At 59.8% G+C, this 20319-nt stretch overlaps 1 protein-coding gene across 1 annotated transcript in view; it reads left to right on the forward strand.

Moving 5' to 3' along the window:
* Nucleotides 1-520: 520 nt before the first annotated feature.
* GRIK5 (glutamate ionotropic receptor kainate type subunit 5) overlaps nt 521-20319 on the forward strand; it is an 81065-nt gene continuing 61266 nt past the window's right edge. Inside the window, exons 1-11 of the mRNA XM_045292695.1 lie at nt 521-869; nt 4072-4200; nt 4643-4807; nt 6953-7050; nt 7155-7320; nt 10217-10395; nt 12797-12850; nt 12947-13108; nt 14966-15118; nt 15477-15581; nt 15698-15805. Of these exons, the coding sequence (XP_045148630.1) occupies nt 4122-4200; nt 4643-4807; nt 6953-7050; nt 7155-7320; nt 10217-10395; nt 12797-12850; nt 12947-13108; nt 14966-15118; nt 15477-15581; nt 15698-15805 (1269 nt within the window). The 5' untranslated portion in view covers nt 521-869; nt 4072-4121. The remainder of the gene's footprint in view (nt 870-4071; nt 4201-4642; nt 4808-6952; nt 7051-7154; nt 7321-10216; nt 10396-12796; nt 12851-12946; nt 13109-14965; nt 15119-15476; nt 15582-15697; nt 15806-20319) is intronic.

Raw genomic sequence — 20319 nt, forward strand, 5'->3', positions numbered from 1 at the left:
CCCAGCTGGGGACCCGGAGCCAGCGGCTGCTCCTAGCTGGGGACCAAGCGTCCGTGGCCAGGCCCTCCCACCGGAGCCCTGCGCCGGCGCCCCGGGACACCCCACCCTCCTCTTCCACCTGCTCCTCTCCCTCCTCCCCTCCCTCCTCCCCCTCTGCCTCCTCTCGCCCCTCTTCTCCATCTTTTCCGTCTCTCCACCCCGCCGGCCGGCCCCCTCCCTGGCCGCTCCCCGGGTGGTTCTCGGCACCCCATCCTCCCAGGCCCGCCACGCGCCCCACCCGCCCCCAGCATGCTTCTCCCGCGGGGGCTGAGGGTTTGAGCACTCCGGGCCCTGGGTTCACCCAGGGCCGGGCCAAGGCTCGGGGGGAGGGGGGGAAGGGGGTGACCCCCTCCCCCCCAGCAGGCCCTCCCCTCCCCCACCTCTCCTGATGGCCGGCTTCCTATTCCCCACCCAGCCCTCGCCCCCGGTGGCCCCCCCAGGTCGGCCAGGCTAGGGGAGGGGGCAGGGGCCCTTCCCGGGCCGGCTTCCCCCTCCCCCGGCTCTGCCTGCACCCCCTCCCTTCCGTTTTCACCTTCCTCTCCTCCCTTCCTCGCTCCTTCCCCTCTTCTCTCGCCCCTTCTCGCCTCCATTTCCACCGATCCCCTGCCTCCCCTCCCTGGCCCGCCCTCTCTTCCACCCGTCTTGCCTCCCCTTGCCCTGGGAGCCACCGTTTTGGATTAGTTGGGGACCTCCGCCGGCGGCGGGGGAGGGGGCCCGGCGGACTGCCCTCTCCCCCCGCCCCAGCCACACCACCACCCAGCGCCACCGAGCACCTCCCATTGTCGTCTGCGGGCCTCGAGGGGGCCCAGCCCGCCGTCCCTCCAAGATCCGTGAGTGTCTGCAGGGCTGGGATTGGCCGGGGCCTGGCTGGAAGGACCCCTGTCGCCTGGCCAGGGCTGGGGTGGGGGCGGGGGTGGTGGTGGTGGGCATGCTCCAGGCTAGCAAATGTGCTCCCTCACTGGGAGCCTGCCCCTCGCCCTCCATCTCTTCAGACTCTGCCTGCCTCTGCCCTTCCTCACCCCTTTCTAACGGGGACCACAGCCGCCCGCTGTCCGTCCGTCCATACATCCATCCATACATCCATCCATCTATCCATCCATCCCAGTTCCTCCTGCCTCCTGGGATCCTGAGGAGCTGTCTGGCTCGCCCCCCACCCCCTCCCGCCTTGAGGGGCTCCGGGCTCCAGATTCATCTCCATTGGCCTCCAAGTCTCTCTGCCTGGTCTCTCCCTCTCCCTCTGCCTTTCAATTTCTGTTTCCCCCCCTGAGCATCCTTCCCCTCGGCTGCCCTGTCCCATCATCCAGCTTCTCTCCGGATCTGCCCTTCGGGCTTCCACTCTCCATTGGACGCTCTCCTGGGCCTCTCTCTGACTCTGCCCAAGTCCTCTCACCCTTCCGCAGGGTGTCTGCTGCTCCCTCTTTCTGTCCCAACCCCTCTGCTTGTTTCCTGAGCCCTGCCAATCCCCACCTGCCACTTCCTCTTCCCTCTTGGCTTCTGCTGGCCCCTGGACCACCTTTTCTGCTTCAACTCTGGGCTTGTGGCCCAGCAGCATCCTTTCTCTCCGGTTCCTGCTCACCCCTTCCACAAGCCCCCTCCCTGCCTAGCCCTCTCTGGGGTCCCCTGACTGCTCCACCCTTCCCTGGATCCCTTGACCTGCACGTTGCTGGTCTCTCCCTTCCCACCCTCCTCATCTCCCACCCTCCACTTGTGTCTTACCTTCTAGTTGGTCTCCCTGTGCCTCTGGGCAGTAGTCCTGGGAGCCTTAGGAGGACACCTCCCCTCTGTGGGTGTCCCCTTTTGGTCACCCACTCATCCCCTAGACCTGTTTCCCCCTCCCTCGTCCTCTCCCTGGGTGCTTCTGGGAGCCTTATACTCCTGCCCCAGACTTCTGTGGCCTCTGCCCCTTCCTTTCTGCAGGTCTTGCCAGGTGGGCAGGCAGCTTTGACACCGTGGTTTTTTTCCCCAGCCAGCCACCTGGCACCCTGTCTTTCCAGAGTCCACCCCCCCTCTCGTCTTGTCCCCATTCCTGTCCTTCCCCCACCCCCCCTAGTTTACCCTATTTGCCTCCTCAGCTCTGCCACCCACTTGTGTCTCTCTCCCTTGATGGGGGTCCCTTCCATTCACTTTGGGGGGGCCCACCTTGACCTGGGTCAGCCTGACACCCCCCCCAGCTCATGCCCTTCCCCTCCTCTCTCACACCCTCAATCTTGTGTCTGTCCCCTTCGGTGTCTCCTTTCTAGACTGTATGCCTGTCTTCCCCTAATGTCTAACCCCAGGGACTTCCTGTCCGTCTGTCTCTCTGTCTGTACTTCCCTGTGCCTCTGGGACTGTTTACTTGCCCTCATCGCCCCACCCCCACCCCTGCTCCCTATCTCTAGCTTTCTGACTCCCACCTGTGCCTGCCACCTGTGGGTTCTCCTGTCATCCCCACTCCCTCCCCCTTCACCCACTTGCCCCCGATGACCCACCTCTCTGCTGGCCTCACCCTCTACACCTACTGAGCACTCAGTCTCACCAGCCCCCCTCGCTCCCCCCACAGGCCTCCCTCCCTTCAGAGGGAGCTGCAGTGCACAGCCAGCCCCCCTTGCCCCCACCCTGGCATTGTTCCCTGGAGAGGGTGCTCAAGGTCATGTGTGAGCTGGGGCAGCGTTGGGGCTGATGGGGGCTCTGCTGCCCTGGCCCTCACTGTCTGAAGCCTGCCTGCCATGACCAAGGGGCTGGGGGTCAAGGGCTGAGGGCTGGGGTGCAGGCTCAGGTCACAGCACGTGGTCAATCCTTTCCTGTGCAAACCCAGAGACCCTTCCTTTGGAATGGGGCTCTTGCCCTGGGGGAGTCTGACACCAGCCTAACTCATCTCTGCCCAGCGAGGTGCCTGCCTCCCCCCCCTCCCCCCGGCCAGGGTCCCAGCCCCAGACAGGGGCACCCAGGGTGATCCTTCAATTCTAGAGGGAGGGAGGTGAGCAATTGGGAGGAGCAAAGGTACAGCTTTTCCCCCATGTCCTCAGCTTCCCAGACAGGGGTGGCTGGTGGTGGCACCCACATTGGTGGAAAGTTTGCTTCCTGCCTTCTGCAGTCTCCCTCGGGCTTACTCTGGGCACATGCACCCCGAGGCTATGCCCACTCCATCCTCTCTCTCTCAGCATCGCAGTGTGTCTCCCTCTGTGTCCCCTGCACCCTGCTTGTCCATTCTCTTTGCTCATCCATCCCCTTCCCTTCCCGAGTACCTCCCTGTAACTACGCTGTCTCCTGTCTCCCCTCTTCGGGTCTTACCATCTCCCATCCCTACATGTTTCTGTCCTTTTATTCTTTTTCTGTGTCTCAGAGTCTCTCATCTCTTCCTCTCACCCTTTCTGCTCTCTGCCTTCCCCTTGTCTCTGCCCCCCCCCCCTTCACTGTCCTGGGTTCAGGAATCTGGCTCCATCTGCATCTCCGTAAACCTTGCTCTTTCTCTACCCTCTTTCTCCCCAAGTTTCCTTACTCCCAAGTAGTCTCCCCTCCAGACCCCGGATGTCCAGGCCTCTGTCCCCGTGGGATTGTGGGAGCCAGGGACGTGGGATTGTGGGAACCAGGGACGTCAGGAAGGTGGCAAGTGAGGCCTGAGATGGGGTTGCCTAGTAACCACCGCATCCTCTCCAGCTGGTGTCTGTTGCCTAGCAACGGCGGCCTGCCCAGAGACAGGGGCGGGACTGGGTTGGGGGTGGTGGTGGTGGCGGCGGCAGCAGCAGCACTTTTCGGGTTCCCTGTTGGAGTGGGGCTGGTCCCTGGGTTTCTGGCTCCACCTGAGGTCCCTAGGTGCCCCCCGGCTGCTTGGGGAGCTAGAAACGACCTCTGTCCTGAGCACTGGGAGCTGCCCTCGGGCAGTAGCCCTCCTCCAGCTGCCTTCTGTGTCGTGAACTTGCGACCGGGCAGTGCCCTTCAGAACCGTGCACTCCCCATCCACCATGTCTGGGGCCTGCCCCTCCCCGAGTGAGCCCCGCCCCAACAGCCCTCCACGAGGGCTCAGTCTCCCCCTTGGCGGGGGGCTCCCTGCAGGTGGCGAGTGGGGGCCGCGGCAGCTGCGTCCCCATGAGGAGGGGAGGAAGATGCCGGCTGAGCTGCTGCTGCTGCTGATTGTTGCCTTCGCCAGCCCCAGCCGCCAGGTGCTCTCCTCACTGCGCATGGGTGAGGCCCCGCCCCCGCCCCGACCCCGCCCCTCACAGACCCGCCCCTGGCCCGAGGCTCCGCCTCCGTCCGCAGGCATGCGGGGACCCAGGCGTGCCAGCTCCCTTCAACCCAGCAATCTGGGCCTCCGGTTCCAATTTCCTCAGAAACCAAGAGTCCAGCCTCCCTCCCTTTCCTCCCTGAGACCCTGGAGTGCAGGCCCCAGGCCCCCTCCTCTCTCAGACCCAGGAATCCAGGACGCCAGCCCCTCCTCCCTCAGAACTAGGGGTCCAGGTCCCCACCTCCTCCACCTCAGACCTTGTTGTCCAGTGCCTAGTCCCCTCCTGCATCAGAGTCTGAGCCCCCCAGCTTTTTCCTCCTCAGGACTTTAAAGTGTAGAGCCCCCACCCCCTTGGTCCTTGGGGAGCCAGGAGTCTGGTCCCCAGCTCCCGTGTCCCCTCAGCTGCAGTCCTGGATGACCAGACTGTTTGTGGCCGCGGTGAGCGTCTGGCCCTGGCCCTGGCCCGGGAGCAGATCAACGGGATCATCGAGGTCCCAGCCAAGGCCCGAGTGGAAGTAGACATCTTTGAGCTGCAGCGGGACAGCCAGTACGAGACCACGGACACCAGTGAGTAGGGCCACCAGTGAGTAGGGCCGTCGGGCAGGGGAGTGAAGCGGGCGGGCCTCCTGTGCCCCTCGTTGTCCCCGCTCCTCTCTACCTTGGCTGGCCCCTCAGCGCCTCCTGCTCTCCTCTTGTCTCCCTCTTTCCCTCCATCCACTCTCCTGCCCCTAGGCCAGTGGTTCTCAACCTGTGGGACGCGACCCCTTGGCAGTGATGAAGCAGCAGTGAAAATAATGTTATGGGTGGGGGGTCACCACAACATGAGGAACTGTATTAAAGGGCGGTGGCATTAGGAAGGTGGAGAAAAACTGCCCTAGATGGTGGCCGCTGGCCTGGGGGGCCGGTGAGTCTGAGCCCAGCCCTGCCCTGGAGGAGCTTGGGGCCTCACTCTGGGACAGCTGTCAGTCTGTGCTGGGTAATGAGGGCGGGCTTCGAGGCTGGGGGCTAGGGGCAGCAGAGGCTTCCTGGAGAAGCCAGGCTGAGGCTGAGCCCTGGCAGGGGTGTACATGTAGGAAGAGTGGCACTGCCCAGCTTGCCCTGGGCCGTGCAACCTGTCTGCAGATGCCCGAGAGGGGCTGCTGGGTACTAGCCGATGGCGTGAACATTAGCCGGGACCCTTGGAGCAGCCGTCGTGGGACTGTCAGCCTCCAGGAAATGCTGCCTCCGAGAGAGCTTTAAGTGACTTCTCTCCGGCAGGCCCCACCGGAGGCTTATCCTCTCCCATCCCCCAAACTCACTGCCACAGAGTCACTGCAGCTTCTAGCGACCCGATAGGACAGGGCAGAACTGCCCCTGTGAGTTTGAGATGGGCACAATGCCCCGTCTTTCTCTGCTGCTGGTTCTGAGCTTCGACCTTGCAGTGAGTGGCCCAACACATAACCCGGATATCAGCAGGGCTAGGGCAGGAGAGCCAGGGACAGCATTTCCCAGACTGCTTCTCACGGGTGCCCCCAGCACGCAGAGTGAGTGAGGAAGCAGGAGGCACCAGACATGGGCCAGTGCTCTGAGAGCCGTGTGAGTGTGTGTGTGTGTGTGTGTGTGTGTGTGCACGAGTGTGTGTGAGTGTATGAGTCGTGTATGTGTGTGTGCACGTGAGTGTATATATAGGTGTGTGGGTGTATGTGTATGTGTAAGTGTAGGTGTGTATGAACGTGCTTGTATGTGGGTGTGTATGAATGTGAGTGTGTGTATGTGTGTGAGTGTATGTGTGGGTGTGTATGAACATTTGTGTGAGTATGTGTAAGTGTATGTGGGGGTGTATGAATGTGTGTGAGAATGTGTATGTTTGTGTGTGGGTGTATGTACGTATGTGTAGGTGTGTGAGTATATGTGTGGGTGTGTATGAATGTGAGAGTGTATGTATGTGTGTGAGTCTACATGTGGGTATGTGAGTATATGTGTTGGTGTATGTGTAGGTGTGTATGGATGTTTATGTGAGTGGGTATGTCTGAACGTGTGTGAGTGTAAGTGTATGTGTGGGTGTGTATCACTTAGTGTGTGTATGTGTGTGAGTGGGTGTATATGAAAGTGAGTGTGTATGGGTGTTGGTGTGTATGAATGTGTGAGTGTATGTGTAAGTGTATGTGTGGGTGTGTATGAATGAGTGTGTGAGTGTGTATGTGTGGGTGTGTATGAACGTGTGTGAGTGTATGTGTAAGTATATATGTGTGGGTGTGTATGAGCGTGAGTGTGTGAGAGTGTGTGTATGTGACCAGGTGGTGGGGATGCTGGCTCCCTGTGGCCACCTAGACGAGGGCATGGTTGCAGGGCGGGCACGAGAGAGATCTGGGCTGCTGTGTGAAGGACAGTGGGAGGGACTGCTGGGCCAACTGGCAGGCCAGCTCGAGGAGGCCCATGGTGCCAGGATGGGAGATGCCACCGTCACCCTCGGGTCTCAGGGAGCCGCCACCTGGCGCCTTGTCCCTTATCCCTCCATTCCCTGTTGGTCTGACTGTGCCTCTGTGGCCATGCCCCTTTCCCCCTCACCCCCACCACCTCTGCCTGTTCCTTGGTCCCCTCCTTCTGTCCACTGAGATGGCTGTGTCGGGGCTGGGCCGCTGGACCCTGGGGAGGGTGATAGAGGGTGAGACCGCTCGCTCTGAGCACCTGGGCGGGGAGTCACTGACTCGCAGGTCTTTCTCCCACCCTCAGTGTGTCAGATCCTGCCCAAGGGTGTCGTCTCTGTCCTGGGGCCCTCGTCCAGCCCCGCCTCGGCCTCCACCGTGAGCCACATCTGTGGGGAGAAGGAGGTGAGGTGGACGTGTGGGTGGGCAGCTCCCTGGGAGGGGAAGGCAGGGGTGGGAGCAGGGATCCAGAGGAGCAGGACAGAAGCCAAGGCTCCATCTCTTGTCAGATCCCCCACATCAAGGTGGGCCCCGAGGAGACGCCCCGCCTGCAGTACCTGCGTTTTGCGTCTGTCAGCCTGTACCCCAGCAACGAGGACGTCAGCCTGGCCATCTCCCGAATCCTCAAGTCTTTCAACTACCCCTCGGCCAGCCTCATCTGTGCCAAGGCTGAGTGTGAGGGCCCAGAACAACGCGTTTCGCATGTGCCCCGAAAGTTCCCCTGCCCCGAGGGCCCGGGTCTGACCTCCCTGCCAGCCCTTCCCCTTCAGCTCCACACCCAGCAGCCCCACCTAGGAGGTGCCTAGCCCACGGGCCAGCGTGGACTTGGTACTCGGCTGTGGTCTGCAGGGCCCTCTGCTCCGCCCAGCGGCTCCACCCCTCAGTGAGCAGCGCTGGGCTTCTGGCCAGCGAAGGACCTGATAGGCAGCTGAGCAGTATGTGCTCCGGGAAAGGGGCATCTCAGCTCGACCTGGGGTGGGGGCGGAGAGGCTGAAAGCTGCCCCTAGCAGTGGGGAGCTGTGGAGGCTTCTGCAGGGGGTGGTGGATGGGGTCAGGTGTGTCTGGAGGGATGATCTCTTTAGTGGCTCGGCGGAGAAGAGGCTGACTGGGGCCACAAAGGGCTGGAGAGGTGGCAGGGAGACAGACAGACAGGGTGGCCAGGCTGGGGGTGAGTCGGGATGGAGACGCCCAGACAGCTTCAAGGAGGAAGGTCCTGGGTCAGGGCCAGGCTTGGCTAGAGGAGGAAGAAAACGGCTCCGTGGGACAGGCCGGGTTTGAGGTGCTCAAGTGGAAGGGCCCAGAAGGCTGGTGGGGCTGGGGGTGTGGGGAGAGAGGTCCAAGCTCTCTCACTGGCTCCTGGACGGAACCTGTCTTTCAGAGTGTTTGTTCAGCATGTGCTCCGTGCCAGACGGAAGCCCTGGTGGCACAGGGGTTTGGCAGTTCAAACCCACCGGCCACTCCATGGGGCAAAGATAAGGCTTTCAACTCCCACAAAGGTGTCCATCCGCGGACACCCAGGGGGCAGTTCTCCTGTCCCATAGGGTCACTGTGAGTTGGAATCGGCTGTGTGGCAGTCAGTGAGATGTGCCAAGCGGGACCCTGGTGGCAGAGGGAGTTAAGCACTGAGCTGCTGACTGCCCCAAGGGAGGGGGCAAGATGTGGCTGTCTGCACCCCTGAGGAGTCAGTCCTGGGCAGTTCTGCTCGGCCCCCTACGGAGGGATGCCACGAACCAGAATTGACTCGAAGGCAGTGGCAGGTGCCAGACACCTTTTGGTGCGATCGACCCAGGAGCGAATGCTGCAGCCAGAAGTCCCTGCCCTCTTCCCACCTGGGCCCTAGGGAGAGGAGTTCGGCAATTGCTGGGTGTCCACGGGCAGATTCTGACTCCCTGTGACCCCTTGCGGCAGAGTAGAACTGCCCCCAGGAGATTTCTTGGCCGAAACCTTGGTGGAAGCAGAATTGCTGGGCCCTTCTCCCGTGGAGCGCAAGGGAGTATGAGCCACCAACCTTTAGGCTGGCAGTCAGGGCTTGGCTCTTGTGCCCCCAGCGGTCCTAACGAGAGGAGCGACAGGTAGCAGCTGGAGTGCTGTTTGAGTAGGGGGTGACTCTAAATGGTGGCCTTGGGTCTCATGGGGCAGTGACATCTGGGCACAAGCTTGCGAGAAGTGAGGGAGGGGGCCGCAGCAGATGTCTGGGGGAAGAGAGACCTCAGGGCTGGAGCCGGGCTGTCGCGTGTGCAGAGCAAGGAGGAGTCCTGCCCACGTGGGTGGCGTGAGTGAATGAGAAGGAGTGTGGAAAGGTGATTGGCCAGAAAAGAGGTGTGTGTGTGTGTCTGTGTGTGTGTGATTACTCAGGGCCTTGATGGGGCTTCAGCCTGTAGTCCGAAAGAAGCTGGAAGCTACTGGGTGGCTCAGAGCCGAGGAGAGCATATCCGATCTCCATGGGCTGGCTGCTGTGCCGGGGGCTCTTTAGGGGTTAAGCATGGCTGTTGATCCTGGCAGGCGAGAGGTGGCAGTGGCTTGGGCTAAGTTAGTAGTAGCGGTGCCATGCGATGGCGCCTGATACATTTTTTAAAATGAATTTTCGTTGAGAATATACGTGCTAGTTTACGCACCAGCCCAACGATTTCTCCATGTGCAATGACATTAGTTACATTTTCGAAGAGGTGCAACCATTCTCACGCCCCTGAGCTATTCCTCCCACCCCTCGCCCCCCCTTTCACGTAAATCCACTGCCCCCTGAAGCTTCTAGCTAATCTTATGAGTTGCCATTGTCAGTTTGATACTGTTGTCCATAGATCTTACAAAACTCATCCTGTTGAAGACAGACACCCTTTGGGGGTTCAATTCAACTGTTGTTTAGCTTTCAGGAAGGCTTTGGGGGATATTTTCAACTTCAGTTTAAAGATGTTCTCAGGGCAAGAGTTTCAGGGGTTCACCCAGCCCCCACGACCCCAGAAAGCCTGGATCTAGATCCCACGAGAACTCGAAGGTCCAGTCACCTGCCTCCCCACTTTGAGCAAGATTCTTAGAGACTTTTTGTCAGCATATTCAGTATGATAGCCGGGCGCCGTCCACTCCCTCTGATCTCACGACCGAGGCAGTAGTTGTTGCTGGAGGGAGTCAGCTCACACATTCCGTATCCTCCTCCTGTTCCCGGCTCCCCGCTCTGCTGCTCCAGATGCACGGACACCCGTTGCTGTGTCCTGGGGGGCACCCTTGTGTGGGAGCCGACAGGAGTCGTCGATGGGTTGGGCTTGGACGTGGAGGACAGAGCAGAAGCGGTTGACTGACGTGAGCAAGACTTAGGCGTGGTGGTTCGGGGGAGAGGAGCAGCCGTCTGCCGTTGGATGCGTGGAGTTTTGAGATCCTGCAAGTTTGAGATCCGGAAGATGGCGAGAGTCTAGAGTTCAGGGGCGAGGTCAGGCTGGAGGTTCTCATATGGGGGGCCCTCTAGGTGTCAAGTTTTAGAGTCCAGTGCCCCAAGGGACCCACCCCCCCCCATCTCCAGGCTGCGCTCCATTGCCCATGTTGGGGACCAGGAGGGGGTTCACGGAGGACCTCTCCTCAGGCCTGCTGAGGTTGGAGGAGCTGGTGCGTGGCTTCCTCATCTCCAAGGAGACACTGTCGGTGAGGATGCTGGACGACAGCCGGGACCCGACGCCGCTGCTCAAGGAGATCCGCGACGACAAGGTGTCCACCATCATCATCGACGCCAACGCCTCCATCTCCCACCTCATCCTCCACAAGGTGCGCCCCCGCGCCGCCCGCCACGCCCGACGGGTCTGAGCAGCTCTCCCAGCACCCCCGGGCCTCGGGGTCACCTGAGGGCTCAGCTGCGTCCTGGGCAGGGAGCTCGCCCCCCTGGGGCGTGAAGGCAGTTATAGTTCCCACCTCAGTGGGTCCTTGAGGACTGAACACGTGGTGAACACGGAGCTGGGGTGGGGCCTGGCGCCAAGGAAAGGCTGGCTCCGTGGTACCCGTGCCAGGGGCCACGGAGACCCCGCAGGGGGCAGGGGGGGACGGTCCTCTGTTGCGTTGTTCACAGTCAAGGTCTTAGGAGTAGCTCCAGCCTGCCTTCGGGGCATTCGGGGTAAAATCGGACCTCCAACCTTTCGGTCCTGGTCACACGGCCCCCACCGCCATCTAGTCGATTCCGACTCTTGCCCCTCTACACGGTTTCTGAAGCTGTCCATCTTGGTGGGAGCAGACAGCCTCGGCGTTCTCCTGCGGAGCGGCTGGTGGGTTTGAACCGCCGGCCCTGGCAGCTGGCAGGCTAACACTTGCCTGACAGCACCACCTGGGCTCAGAGTACCAGTTTCTTACTTTTGTAGGGGGTCTGTGCCAAGGCACTCTGCACCTCATATTTGCCTCCCAGCCCACCCTGCAGGGCAAGTCCCATGATGCTTTGTGGATGAAGCAGCTGGGTTCAGACAAGGGAGGCCTGGCCCAGGCCGTAGAGCAGGGGCCGGTGTCAGGATCGTCCCTCAGGGACGGACACGTTCCGTCTGCCAGTGACCCGCACTCATTAATCATTAATAGCTTTCTCTGCTCCTAATCTTTCTTCTTAATCAAATTCGTATTATATATTTTTCTCCAGTGTTTTTTTCTTTCTTTTTAAATTAAAACCATATGTCACTGCCGATCCTGGCTTGCAGGAAGGAGTGTGAGTGGAAACCACGGGGCTCTCAAGTGGGAGGGCTCCTGGAAAGGATTTTGGGGGCCGGGCGGGTGGGCCTGGCCTGGCACCCTGCCACCTCCCCCGGGAGCTGTGGGACCAGCGGCCACCCTGCTCTCGCACCTGCGAATGCGCCCCTCTGTGGAGTGGGGCGAGAACAAGGGGGGCGATGCTGAGCCCAGGTCCTGCTGGGAGCCTCAGCCTGGACACAGTGAGTGTCATCATGGCCAGGCAGGGCCCTCCCGGCTGCAGGGGTCTCCAGATTGGCTCTTTCTGGCAGAGGGGTTAGTCAGAAGGCCACCCTTGCGTTGACTCCGACGCCTGGCAGCCCCAGGTGAATACACCCCGCTGCTGACAGGAAGGTGGGCGGTTCTCGTCTCCCAGGGGAGGAGCTTTAGAAGAAGCCCCTGAACCCTACTTCCGAGGCATCGGCATGGAAAGCCGGTGGGGGCCCCTAGGCTCTGAGGGAACGAGGCTCTGAACACCATCCCAATTCAAAGCGGCGGGCTGCCTTTTGGTGGTTGCTCAGGAGTCCTGCTGGGGTCACAGGAGCCCTGCGTACACATTGGCCTGCGATCCCCAAGGCCAGCAGTTCAAAGCCACCAGCCGCTCCACGGGAGAAGGACGGGGCCTTCGACTCCCGTCAAGAGTTACAGTTGCAGAAACCCACAGGGGCAGTTCTGCTCTGCCTTAGAGGGTCGCTGTGAGTCGGGATGGAGAGAGAGGGAGAGAGAAGTCCGGCCCTCAGTCCCCCTTCAGATCTGGAACGAAACTCACCCTGTTTGGTGGCTTAATCTCCAGCCTAAAAACGATAGACGGGCCTGTGAGGGGAAGAGCACCTGTCTACGAGGGCATCGGTGCCCTAGGGAGGCCCGCTCAGAGGAGTAAGCAGCCCAGGCCATCAGCTTCGCCGAGGGAGGGCAGCAGGCGGTGTCGGCTCCTGTGAGGTCTCACCACGCTGGAAGCCTGATGGAGTCAGAAGGGACTTGGGTGCAGAGGGCTTGGGTCGGGTTTTGAGATCAGAAAGGACAAATGGCAACAGGAAGCTCGGGGAGGCATCGGGAGGCACGATGCCTCCTGGCAGGTGGAGGAGGACCATCAGGGGCATGAATCATTGAAGGGGAGACGGGTCGGCCCTGTGAACTTGCTCCTGATAAGAAGTTAGGGGTAAACTTGAGAATCACACACAAGAGACGAAAGCAGAATGAGGGTTAGGCCCTGGAGGTGTTTTTAAAAAAAAGAAGAAAAAAAAAAAATATATATATCTTTTCTGGGTGGGGAGTACTAGTTATCAGGGTGGGGTTTGAGCAGCTGGGCTTCCTCTGTCCTCTGTCCTCACAAAGCTCCTTCTTCTCATCTCTCCCTGTCTCTGAACCTTGTCTCTCCCTGGGTGGCCCCTCGCCGTCTCTCGGGCGTGCCACCCCTCGGCCTGTGGGTCCCCTGCATGGTCTCCGCATCTCCTGTGCCCACCAGGCCTCGGAGCTGGGAATGACCTCAGCGTTTTACAAGTACATCCTCACCACCATGGTGGGTACCCCTCCTGCCTCCCACAGCCCGGCTTCCCCTCCCACAGCCCCTGGGGGTCCGGCCGGCCCCAGGCCTCACCGCCTCTCCTTGGCCCAGGACTTCCCCATCCTGCACCTGGACGGCATCGTGGAAGACTCCTCCAACATCCTGGGCTTCTCCATGTTCAACACCTCCCACCCCTTCTACCCCGAGTTCGTGCGCAGCCTCAACATGTCCTGGAGGGAGAACTGCGAGACAAGCACCTACCCGGGCCCCGCGGTGAGCACGGACAGCCCACCCCGCCATGCCTTGTCGACCCGCGGTTCTCGACCCCTTACACGGGGGTCGCCCGTGTAGCAAGATCACTGTGATGAAGTAGCCACGGAAGCGATTTTATGGTTGGGGGTCAGCACCACCTCTGGAGCTGTACGAAAGGGTGTCGGTTGGCATGAGGAAGGTGGAGAACCGCGGCTGTAGACTGTGCTTAGGCGGGCCTCGGCTTGCCAGCGGAGCTCCCCGTGCATGCCAGCTGGGCTCCCTGTGGCCCTGAGACAAACCTGACTCAAGAGGGCACCCTCTGCCAGGCCCTGGTCCCCAAGCACGTGTGCCCCTCAGGGCCTGTGCCCTCGCCTTTCCCTTCCCACACAGTCCCCAGGGAGCCAAGGGCTTGCTCCCATTGCCCCTCCAGGATTTGATCCTCTGTCCCCTGGGGTGACTTCCCTCATTGGAAAAACTGCCCCCTCCCCTCTCCTCCGACAGTTCCCTGCCTGGGGTTTTCTTAGAGCCCCTCTATTTCTGCCTCTCTTTAGACCAGGGTTTCCAAACCATTATTCCCAGAACTATCCAGAAAACTCAATGACCTGGAGTCGATTCCGACTCATCGTGGCCCAGGATGACAGGGTCGAAGGGCCCCTGTGGGTTTCTGAAATGATTAGCCATGACGGGAGTAGAAAGCCTCCTCTTTCTCCTAAAGAGCAGCCGGTGGCTTCCAACGGCTGGCCTTGCTGTTGGAAGCCACCACTGAACGTATGCCGCCAGGGACCATCCTAGGGGCTGCAAAAAGCGGCTGCCCGTTCCTCATCTGGGGCTGTGGGCTCGGTCATGGCCATCGGCCATCGAGTCGATGCTGACGCACAGGGGCTCTCCCAGTGAGTTTCGGACACTGACACGCTTTCTGGGAGCAGAAAGTCTCATCCTTCTCCCTTAGAGTGGCAGGTGGTTTCGAACTGTTGACCTTGCAGTTAACAGCCCAGCTGGTACCACTGCACCAGGGAGTGGCACTGAGTCCCTTTTGTTCCCCAAAGGGGGCGGTAAGTCAGGTCAGTTTAGGAACCTCAGCTCCAGACACATAGATTGCAAGTTCCCTGGGAGCAAGGGTCCCTGTCGGTTCCCCTCCCCAGTGTCCCCAGCACCCGCCTGTCGCAGGTGTCCGATCCTCGTGGGTTGAATGAACCCCGACATACAAACACGCACACTCGAGGAAAGGCCCAGTGAGTGTACCAACAGACACATCCCACACCCCCTGCGTTCACACGATGTTCCCCACCCGCACAGACACGCCTATAACACGCTCTCCCAGTGGCCTGTACAGCCACTGCTCCCTAGCCCCCCTGCACATGTCTGATGCGCCACAACATACACACAGGTGGTGGCTCTCCTATTTCACAGGAGAGGACACCGAGGCTCTCAGAGAGGAGGAGACGTGGTTGAGGTCAGAGTTGGGGACAAGCAGAGTGGTGCCTCTGCGCTGAGCTGCCTGGCTCCCCAGCCGGACTTGGCACTCTTACTTCCCCTGGGGTCTCATCCACCTTCGGCAAGACAGAGGCACCCTAGAAACTCACTCTCCCCCTGCTTGTGCCGCCCAGGCAGACTTAGGTCTCCGGTACCCTGAGGTCCACCCGCACCTTCACCCACGTGGGAGACACAGCTGGTCGTGCAAGTGAACCGCGGAAGGTCTGCCCTCTCCTGGGGTCACAGCAGGCTGGCACCCCATCCTGTCATCTACACACCCCGGAAAGACCCCCATCTGCCTCCTCAGTCAACCACCTGCCTGCCCATTCCGGGAGAGTGGTCACGAGGCCCTGCCCGGGTCGGGCTTTCTCTGGTCTAAGCCCCCTGTGTCCCGCCCCCTGACAGCTGTCGGCCGCCCTCATGTTCGATGCTGTGCACGTGGTCGTGAGTGCCGTGCGGGAGCTGAACCGGAGTCAGGAGATCGGCGTCAAGCCGCTGGCCTGCACCTCGGCCAACATCTGGCCCCACGGGACCAGCCTCATGAACTACCTGCGCATGGTGAGCTGGGAGGTGGGGGTGGAGAAGGAGGACGTGGGGCAGGTGCCGCCCCAGGACGGGCACTCACTGTGTCTCCCACTCTGGCCCTTCCCTGCCTTCTCCCCGACCTCCCACCCCCCTGGCTGCCCCGGGTCCCTGGGCCTTTGCCCCCTCTGTCCTCCCACTGCCCCTCTCTGCTCACTCTCTTTCCATCTCCCCTTTCCCCGCTGTGTGTGACCTTGCTCTTTTTGATGGTGGTCCCTCCTGGCCCCTTGCCTGTGCCCTCTCTCCCTCTCCCTCTGTGCCTTCCTCCGTGGGGGTCTCGCCTCCTCCGGGCCCCTGCCATCCCTCCCTCTGTCCCGTCTCCCCACCCTGCCAGGTAGAGTATGACGGGCTGACTGGGCGCGTGGAGTTCAACAGCAAAGGGCAGAGGACCAACTACACCTTGCGCATCCTGGAGAAGTCCCGGCAGGGCCATCGCGAGGTGAGAGGATGGCGCAGAGCCACCGAGCTGACCGAGCTGGGGGAGAGGGGTGGGAGTGGGGAGTCACCCGGGGGCAGCTGTGTGGCCCCACACGACAGCGTCCTCTCTGCCTCCAGATCGGGGTGTGGTACTCTAACCGGACCCTAGCCATGAACGCCACCACCCTGGACATCAACCTGTCACAGACGTTGGCCAACAAGACGCTGGTGGTCACGACTATCCTGGTGAGTGGCCCTAGACGGGAGCCGAGCATAGGACAGCGTATTAGTCTGGGTACTTTGGAGAAACAAATCCACAGCAACTCATGTATAAGAGAGTTTTATGTAAAGAAAGTGTGCATTGCGAAAACATCCCAACCCCATGCTGCCCAAGCCCACAAGTCCAACATTAACCCATTAACCCAACACCAGTCCACAAAGTCCTCCACCTCACAAAACAGAGGCAATGATGCCAACTGCAGGAGGAAAGCTGAGTCAGTGAACGAATAAGCATCTCATCTCTAGCAGGGGTCTCCACACGGCTGCTCCAGCACCCAGGGCTGCATCGGGATAGGTCCATGTGGCTTCTCCTTGGGGATGTCTTGTAGGAAGTCATTCTTGCAAGCTGAAGCAGGGAACTGCTAAGGCAGCTACACCCTGGTGCGACCATCACAAAGCAAGAGACCCGAGAACTAGAAAGGCGAGGCTCGCCTCCTCTTTCTCCTTCCGCCTTTCAATTAGCCCCACATGTGATTATCGGCCAGGTTGGCACAATTAACTAACTCAGACAGCCTGCGTGCAGGGCTCGTCCTGAGCCACGCCCAAAGCCCAGCCTTTTCCCCTTGGGAGGGGGAAGGCTGCCGTGGCCGATAACCAGCAGATCAGCTGGTGGGGTGGGCAGGGATGTCAGGTAACCTGGGCACTGTCACCCTGCTGTCCACGTGAGCACTCAGCTCCACTTGGGGAGGGTGCCCACTAGCTCTTGGGGGTCTGCACTGACCGCAGCCGCTGGCATGGGCATGTCAGCATGTGCCAGCTCACCCAACACCCATTTGTAAGATGTGGTCACTGAGGCTCAGGGTGGGCAAGCAACTTTCCTGGGGTCCCACAGCAAGATGGAAGCCTTAGCTCAGACTGGAAGTCATGTGCTCCGACGTTCCAGCCTGGGGCCCGAACCCCAGCTGAGGATGCTGTCCTGTAGCCCTTGGTGGGCCCCCCCTTGTGCTTGATGGGAATGGGGGTGGGGATAGCACAGCTAGAGACCGGGGGGCCCTCTGAGTTGGCGTCTGTGCTCTGAGCACCTGCCCTGCACCAGGCACCACGGCCTTCTAAACGTCCCCGCTGCCTGGGGCCAAACCCAGGAAGCAGCCTCATTGCCAGCCGCTGAGGCTGAGTGTCAGGCCCCAGAGCCCAAACCCATTTCACACACCCAGGCCCAGTGGGCTAGCAGGAGTGGGGGGGTGCTACCCAGGATCCCTGGTGAGCAGGAGAGGCGTCCAGTAGGGACCACACCCCTCATGAGGCTCCCCTTCTGCGGCCCCCTGGGGTCTGATGGTGACCGAGTGGGGCTGGTCACAGCTGTTCACGTGAGGTACAGAGATGGTTCCCACAGGGCGCCCTGCCCCCGTGGGTTCCTCTGGAGAAGGATCAGTGATTTCACTGCGGGGGACAGATGGCCGACAAATAGGACATCACACAGGCTGCATCAACCTCCCCTGGGAGCCTTGCAGGCTGGGCCTGACAGGCTGGGGGACGGGCTCACTCTGCCCATGCCTGTGTGGCCAGAGAGATGGGGTCCTGGGTGGGGACACGAGCAGAGCAGAGCCACGATCCCAGGGGGCTTCCAACTCTGTCTTGCACACACGTCTCCTCATGTTCCTGAGCCGTGTTGGGGGAGGGCATGCCGGTGTCCTGGACGGTGTCTTCATTCCCTAGTGCTTCCACAACCACACTGGACTTGTGCTCAAGGAGAGGGCGCTAACAACAGCAACAACAACAACAAAAGAACTCGCTAGTCCAGGAGGTCGCAAGTTTGAATTCAGGGTGCAGCTCTTTCTGTGAGCGCACGTGTAGAAGGAAGGTCCTTGTCTCAGCACGGGGGCCGGCAGTCCCTTGGAGACGCCTCAGCCTCCCTCATTCCCTGGGTCTAGGAGGTTCTCAGCACAGGGACCCGGGGTCCAAGAGACGCACTCAGCTCTTCTTCCTTAGCAATAGCAGGTCCCTCTCGCTCCGCTCACTTCTTTCTCCCTGTATCTTTAAGGTACGTGTGCTCCAGGCCACACCCCCTCGACCGCCCCTTCAGGGCTGTGTGTTACATCCCACCCATCCTCCTCTTGCAACGGATGGGCTTCTCCATTCAGAGCTTACTATGAGGGATCATTATGTAACTGCCAAACCGCTGGGAATCATGGCCCAACCAAGTGGACATACATGTTATTTTTTGCTGGGGGACACAATCCAACCCATGACACAAGGTAATGAGAGCTAGCAGAGCCCCCAAGAAGGGAGGCAGGGACTGAGCTTGGAGGAAGGCTCCCCAAGGGGGTGATATCAAGCAGGGTCTTAGAAGTTGTATAGGAGTTGGGGTCACAGAAAAGGAGGGTGGGGTCTTGTGGGTAAGGTGCTTGTCAAATTGGACGAGGAGGTAGGGGGAAGTCATTGTGCCCTGCAGGGTGTGCCCAGGCATGTGAGAATGTTCTTTGCCGGGTATTTCGGGGCCAGGCCTTGACGGGCACTTGGTACCCAGGCCCAGGTGAGGGCTCGAAAATGCCTTCGTTTTTTGTGTTGTCCCTCGGATCTAGAACGGTTCCTGGCACAGAGAGACCCAGGGAGGGGTGAGTGCTTTGAGGGGAGGCCCAGGGGACTTTGGGCAGCAGGTGAGGCAGAGCCTCTGATGAACTCAGCTGCCCTTGAACTTGAGCTGGGGGTGCGGGGAACTAGAGGGGGTGTTGGACTGGAAGGGATAGAGTCTTACCTGGGCTGAGAAAGCCACGCGGGCCCCGGAGGGAAGCTGCAAGAGAAGAGAGGGGCCCTGAGGGAGCGGATGAGACCTGAGCTTGGCCAGGGGCCACTGGCCAGCGAGAGGAGGACTCCGATGTGCTCAGAAGCCGCACAGGCTTGCGGTGAACGGGGAGCAGGAGGCGGCAGGGGTTGGAGAGGTTGGTGGGCTGTTCTTGGAATGGGGGCTCACATGTCTGGAACTCGGGGAGTGTGGGGCTGCCTCCAGCACTGAGCGAGGCCCGACACCCCATTTTAGGAAATTGCATCCCTTCATTGAGCTGTGACTGGTGCAGCAGTGAGAGCATTAATTCCGGAGCCAGACAGACCTCGCCCTGTTCTGAGCAGGCCAAGTCCTTTACCTGCGTTTCTCCGGTGCCCTCACCTGTGAAGCAGGTCCACTGAGCCCACTTTAAGGGCTGTAGGAAGGCTTGCATGAGACAAGAAAACTGCCCTTGCAGAGCCCAGCCTGGAAAACGGACTCAATAAGTGTATGCGCCTGTCCTTTTGGTCCTCCTCCGTGGTTGTTGATAAAATAGCAATGACCCCCGCAGACGTCTGTCAGCGCTGTGCCCAGCTCTTCGCGTGTGCTGGCTCATTTGGTCCTCGCAGCAGCACTGAGGTTGGGACCATTATGACCCTGTTTCTCCCGTGAAGAAATAAGGGCACAGGAGGGGGAAGGGGCATGCCCAAGGTTGCCCAGCTAGAGGTGCCAGAGTATATTCGATGTTCGGCACCCTTATACCTAGTTCTGAGGAGTCTCTTCCTTCTGTTCCTAACTCTCTGCTTGTACAAATGTACATGTTCATATGATTGAATCATTCATAAGAGAGCAGGGTGGTTGGACCCATTTGGGCGTTGTTTAAATTGTACTACAGGAAGTCCTGCAAGTGGATTTGGGTCTTGAGTTCATGAAAGGGCCCGGGAAAACTTACTGGAGAATGTTCTAGAAGGCACTCCACCTGAACTTTTTTGGGTTTCGGTTGCAAGGTGTTGGTATTACATGCAAACCATACGCATGCCTCTTGTTCAGTTTTCAAAACCCGCACACACCTGTACAACCAGCTTCCTACCCCGAGACCTCCCTGTGTCCCTTCGGCCATCATTGAGCTCTGCCTGCCTTTTAATTTTCTATAAATGGCTGCTCTTGGGCCTGGCTCCTTTTCTTAACATTACACGTGTGAGAGTCACCTGTGTGGTTGTGATAGGTTTGTCGGACTGCTCTATATTCTGTTTGGTTATTATTATTTATTAATGCCCTTTGCCTCCTAGTTCTTTCCTCTATTTCCTTTTATTTTCCTCTTGTCCCACTATCATGTTTAGCCTTCATTTGGGTTTCAGTAATTCCTCTAGGTTACATTGCCCTTGATCAACCCCTATCAGGCCTCCTACACCCTCCTCACTACCAGTTTGGATCACTCGCCATTCCCTTGTCCCTGGGTTTGTTAACACCACTTCCTTTCCCCCCACCTCCCCCTCTCCCATGTCCCCCAGAACCATTGGTTCCAGTGTTATCTCCTCCAGATTGCTTATCCTGCCTATCTTATCTAGATAAACCTGCAGAGACAATAATGTGCACCCAAAAAAGACAGAGTCAAACAAAGCAACAAAAAAAACCAAAACAACAACAAAAAGCCTATAAATAGTTCAAGGTCTGTTTGTTGAACTTTAGGAGTGTTTTCCGGTCAAATCTGATGGGGTGCCACACCCTGGCCCCAAAGTCTATTTTTGGTGCTCCCTGGGGACTTTGTTGCTCTGCTCCC

This window comes from Echinops telfairi, unplaced genomic scaffold (assembly GCF_000313985.2).
Source record: "Echinops telfairi isolate 266 unplaced genomic scaffold, ASM31398v2 ScPeMD7_655;HRSCAF=1070, whole genome shotgun sequence".
Taxonomy (NCBI): domain Eukaryota; kingdom Metazoa; phylum Chordata; class Mammalia; order Afrosoricida; family Tenrecidae; genus Echinops; species Echinops telfairi.